We start from the raw sequence: 5,321 nt of genomic DNA, 5'->3' as shown, positions 1-5,321 counted from the left end.
TCTCCTGTGTCGATTTTATCTATTAGATTGCTCAATCCCTCTTTAACAGTTTTTTAGGTTTCTTCACTAAATCGATTTCCAAATTCTTTAACTGTCCCTACTATATCTGCTACTCCCGAACCTTGAGCTATTTTTTTCCATTTCCATATTATGTCTACGTTTTTCACTTTTTTCAGCCTCAGCTGCTTTATTGGCGTTGGCTGCTTTGACTGCGGCAGATATCCAACCAGTTGCTGCACCAACCGCGGCCAGACCAGCAAATATCAAAGGTAGGAAAGGTAAAAATCCACCTTCCTTTGCACTCTTGTCAATTCTTTCCAAATCTATAACATCTCTAACTTTACAATGGTTATATCTATCGATAATTTTTTTTAGATATTTTAATCCTTCTACCATTGTAGGTTGTTGTAGTTGGTGATTCCGTATCGATAGCATCTATTATTGTTTTTACTAAAATTTCTGGTTTCATCTTTAAGAGGGTAATTTAATTGATTATTCTATACGAATCATCCGTCTGTCGGATATTTTAATTAAATGTTTTGCTTCTTCCAATAATAAACAATACCCGGTTACATATCCTCGTGTTTTTTCAATATGAATATTTATGTTTACTCCTTTTTTTTAACAGATCTTCTTGATGAGCTGATAGATCAAAACAGAAGATTGGATGATTAAATGCAAAATCTACATATTCAAACTGAGGTGAATTTCCAAATAATTCACACATATTTTTATAGTTTCTATACAATTCATTATAATCCTTCGTGGATGGATTAATTGTTAAACGTTGGTTGGGATAATTATCGTTGTTTAATCTTACTTGAACTTTACGGATTAAAGGATCTTGATTTTGGTTCATTGCCACTTTGAAGACATTATTGTTATTCGTTTGAGAATCTGGTAAGTTCTTGAAACCAACCATTAAATATCTTGCTGGTTTAGGGGTATTAGTGATTGGCCATGTATTGGATTCTCCAGTTAAAGTTATGCTGCCTATTGTATTGCGACGAAGAAAAACTGTTTCAATATCTTTAGTTAATGAGTTGAATATTCTCGTTTCTACTTCAATTGATGGTGTTATTACGGGTATGTAAAGTTGGAGATTCGTTATTTCTAATTTTGCATTTGAAGCATTCTCTCCAAAGAATATCTTATCATCGTTGATTTCTCTTTGTAGATGAATTTTATATGGTAACCCTATGGAAATCTTTCTGTGTTCCAACAGACCGAATAAAGGATATAATTTCCAGTTTACGTAATTACCCCACCTATCATTCTCAACAACATTATTATACTGAAGTACTCGTTTTTCGAATCTCAACCACATTATTGTACTGAACTACTCGTTTTTCGAATCTATGATTAGCTGCTCGTGCTACTCTTTCTATTGTGTTTCGAGCAACAACTCTCACCCTAGCTAAATCGGCATGATTTGCAAGATTTCGTACTGGTTCTATTAAAACATTTCCATTGCCAATATCGGGTATCCAGCCTGAGACTGAATCGTAGTTTTTGGGATATAGAACTGTTTTCAACATTGTGTCAAATTCCCCAGGGTGTTTGATGGTTTCTATAGGATTTGAACCAGCTTCCAAAACCATATCAGTAAATAAAGATGGAAAGAAGTTGTTTTCTAACGTTGTATTAGTTTGTGGTACACGATTCTGATTGGGAGTTCCGTCTTTGATTTTGAAATCGCATCTGAAATAGGCATCAAACAGAAGCAACCAATTCGATAATGAATTAATCTCGAAAGTGACCCTACCCCCATCATTTAGTTGAGACCTAGAGCCAACGGTTGGTGATATGATAATGTAATCCTCTTTTTTTTTTCTTATTAAACGAATAACGAATTGGATCATATAAATGAAAGATCGGATCTAATCTGTAATTTTTTTCTGCCATTTTTAAAGATAGGTTTTAGCCTATTACTTGAAACCAATTTAAATTTAAAACAAACAATTACATTGATATACACTTCTACTAGATATACTTCAGAGTTTTCACCCCTCTTACACTATTACCAGTCATAGTTCAAGGGTCAAGTGTCACGACCACTCCTAGTAGAATCGGTAGATATTCTTCAGAGTTTTCTCCCCTCTTACACTATTACCAGTCATAGTTCAAGGGTCAAGTGTCATGATCACTCCTAGTAGAATCGGTAGATATACGTCACATATTTTATCCTTTTCCAAAACGCTTGTTCTTCGGCACTTGTTCTATTTTCGAAATCTGTATCAACAATTTTGAATCCTCGGATATTTGTCACAAAGTTTGGTAGTATCCCCCACTGCCTGCGATGGTTTAAATATTCTTCGTGATATGAAATGTTGACATCTATTAAACTTGTGTCTGAAATAGAATAAAATTGATATTTTGAAAAAAACATATCATCTTAATTCCACCCTCTAGTCTTATGATTAAATCAAACAAAGAACATACCTTGATGTTGTATGATTAAATTCTTAATCTTCCAGCGTAACAAAAATTGAGACAGTACTAACAGTTGAGAGTCTAGACTGTCTGTGCTGACGTGACATGGGCGGAATGTTATATGTTAATATAACCATCTGTTACTTAGTGACGTATATCCAATCAATAATAGTTTAGACGACTGATTGTTACCGGGCGTTGAAGGTAATTATTAAATCAATAATAAATCAATAAAACTAACCGTGTATAAACTGGTTGGTATTTTACTTTGAAGTAAACAAACAATAGTGTTACCTCCCATTAATTAGTTAAGTTTCTAAATCCTTTATGAATTTCATCTGCTATTCCCATACCCTCTACAGACCCTATGTCCACATATGTGGACATTCATAGTTTTTCAAATATTGCGTAGTCTTTCCTCGGAGAATCATTTTATTCGTTAATTTACCTCTTAAACATCATTTCATATGATTTACTGTATCAGGCAACATAAGGATTGCGAGTTACCTCCCCTTCATGTGGTCATGTGACTCCTGACAAGATGGCCAAAGCCACATGTTCTCAGAAGGTCAAGTCTAGTCGAGGTAAGTTTTGATTCTGATCAATTAAAGCAAAATGAATTATACCCAATTAGTGTTTTTTCATAGCAATATTACCCAGACAATCTGTATATAACAAGTGTTTCAAAATAAACAAAATTGAAAAAAAATTCAAGATCATTTATCCAAATGTCCACATGTGGACATTAGGTCTTCGTCATATAAAAGTGCACCATATGACCCGACCCATTTTTTCATTGTAGAGTGTAAACGATTTGCCCTGGATGATATTTTGACCTTACTAGATGATAATGATTCTGATTTGGAGCTGTCAGATGATAATGATCCAGACTATCTCGAAGATCCAGTTGACACTATCGATAATCAGTCTGAAGACGAAGATAGTGGAATAAATAACTCAGACGATGATGAGGGTGTGAATAATACAGAAATATTGCGACAACCATGGACACATACAGATGAATTTAAACCGAATTTGGCACCTTATGTAGAGGGCGAAGTTCATAATGATAATTTGACACCAATTGATTATTTTGAACAGTGCATCGATGAAAATGTTTTCGCAAATATGGCTCATTGTACGAATGTTATGTATGTTCAAAATTCCGGCAAAGAACTTAACACTTATCAGCTTGAACTTAAAAAATTTACCGGTATCAGTATTCTGATGGGTGCTTTAAAGATGCCGAGAATCCGTATGTATTGGAGGCAGAGAACTGCCGTCCCAGCCATAGTGAATGCTATGCCACGAGACCGATATTTCAAAATTCGAAATAGTGTCAAGGTCGTGAAAGATAGCGATGTTGACGACAGTTCAAAACGGGCTGACAAATTATGGAAAGTACGACCATTCCTCGAGCACATACGGTCAGTTTGCCTGAAGATTCCCAGACCGCAACATGTTTGTATATACGAGCAAATGATACCATTTACCGGCCGGTCCATAGTTCGTCAATATGTCAGGGGTAAGCCTAATCCTACTGGTTTGAAGAATTTTGTTCTGGCATCACCAGGGGGGACTGTCCTTGATTTTGACATATCCCAGGGAAAAGATGCTCTTCCTGGCTCAGAAAACGACAAAGTCACAAAATTAGGAATCGGTGGTCTTGTTGTGTTGCTATTGTCTGAATCATTGGTTCCCGGCAATTTGCTATATTTCGATAGGTATTTCACCTCACCAGCGTTGTTAGATGCCCTGTCTAACAAAGGTATATCAGCAACTGGCACAGTTATGAAGAGATACATACCTAAATCCGCCCATATTCCAGATAAGGTGAAAGGTGTTAGGGGCTCACATATTCAGGATGTCAGGTCTGATGAGTCATTGTGAATTGGTTTGACAATACACCTGTATTATTTGCTTCCTCTGCTTATGGCGCCATTCCAGAAGACATCCAAAAAGGATGGAAAGTATATCACGGTTAATCGACCTGCTATCGTAAAATCTTACAATGATAAAATGGGCGGGGTCGATCTTCATGATAGGATGATTTCGTTTTATCGATTAGCAGCGAAATCACGTAAGTGGACGATCAGAACAATTTTTCATTTCATTGCTGTTGTGATGATTAATTGTTGGATAGCATATCGAAATGATAAACTGAAGAACAGTCTCTTAGGAAAACACAAACTTGAATTTTTGGAATTCAAACTTTGTCTTGCAGAACAACTACTGGCTGCATCTCGTGAAGATTCCGTTATCCTGGATGCACAAGCAAAACTCGTGTTCGGTGTGTTAGGTGTAACCTTTTTCTCTGTGTCCAAAGCGATCGCAATTGCTTTCGAATGTTTCATACATGACAGTATCCCACAAGTGTTAACCTCATTCAAAACCAAACCGAGAATAACTTGTTATTTAAGTGCCAAAGTTGTTGCATGTTTTTTTATTATACGTTAACAGATAATATATATTTTAATTTTTAATTTTATGAAATATTATGTTAAAAAATTGTGATTATGTAGTTACAACATAAAATGAATTATAAATATAAAATAAAATGAATTATAGTACCAATACTGAATAGATTTGACTTCAATCTTTACATTAACTATTCGTGCAATAATTGGTAAAATGTACTAACGAAGACCCAATGTCCACATATGTGGGATCCCATATAAGGGTTCCAGATGATAAAAAACAAAAACGAAGCTGGGATTGTCTTAATTGGCCTCTAATTACCACTCAGTCAAAATTTCAATGAAAACAACAAAGTTAAATGTTCTGGGTCTGTAGAGGCTATTCTAACTTACTCCTAGACAAACTTACAAAAAAGGAAGGAGGAAACACTATTTCCTTTTTTATAAATGTCGATTTTTATACGCCCACAT

General features: G+C 35.2%; 3 protein-coding genes across 3 annotated transcripts; 1 reads left to right on the top strand and 2 right to left on the bottom strand.

Moving 5' to 3' along the window:
• Positions 1–87: 87 nt before the first annotated feature.
• Positions 88–396, bottom strand: LOTGIDRAFT_163642 (hypothetical protein; the record flags this gene model as incomplete). The annotated part of the gene is made up of 1 exon (XM_009060169.1): positions 88–396. One exon carries the CDS (start codon positions 394–396, stop codon positions 88–90), a length of 309 nt encoding a protein of 102 aa, XP_009058417.1.
• Positions 397–589: 193 nt separating this feature from the next.
• LOTGIDRAFT_163641 (hypothetical protein) lies at positions 590–1,327 on the bottom strand (the record flags this gene model as incomplete). The annotated part of the gene is made up of 1 exon (XM_009060168.1): positions 590–1,327. The coding sequence occupies one exon, from the start codon at positions 1,325–1,327 to the stop codon at positions 590–592; it is 738 nt and encodes a 245-aa protein (XP_009058416.1).
• Positions 1,328–2,974: 1,647 nt separating this feature from the next.
• Positions 2,975–4,890, top strand: LOTGIDRAFT_163640 (hypothetical protein; the record flags this gene model as incomplete). Its single annotated transcript, XM_009060167.1, has 3 exons — positions 2,975–3,017; positions 3,236–3,406; positions 4,658–4,890. 3 exons carry the CDS (start codon positions 2,975–2,977, stop codon positions 4,888–4,890), a joined length of 447 nt encoding a protein of 148 aa, XP_009058415.1.
• Between the last annotated feature and the right edge of the window lie 431 nt (positions 4,891–5,321).

Source organism: Lottia gigantea (assembly GCF_000327385.1).
Source record: "Lottia gigantea unplaced genomic scaffold LOTGIsca_41, whole genome shotgun sequence".
In the NCBI taxonomy this organism is placed as follows: Eukaryota; Metazoa; Mollusca; class Gastropoda; family Lottiidae; genus Lottia; species Lottia gigantea.
Note: the sequence above shows the minus strand (reverse complement) of the source record. Positions and strands in the feature narration are given on the sequence as shown.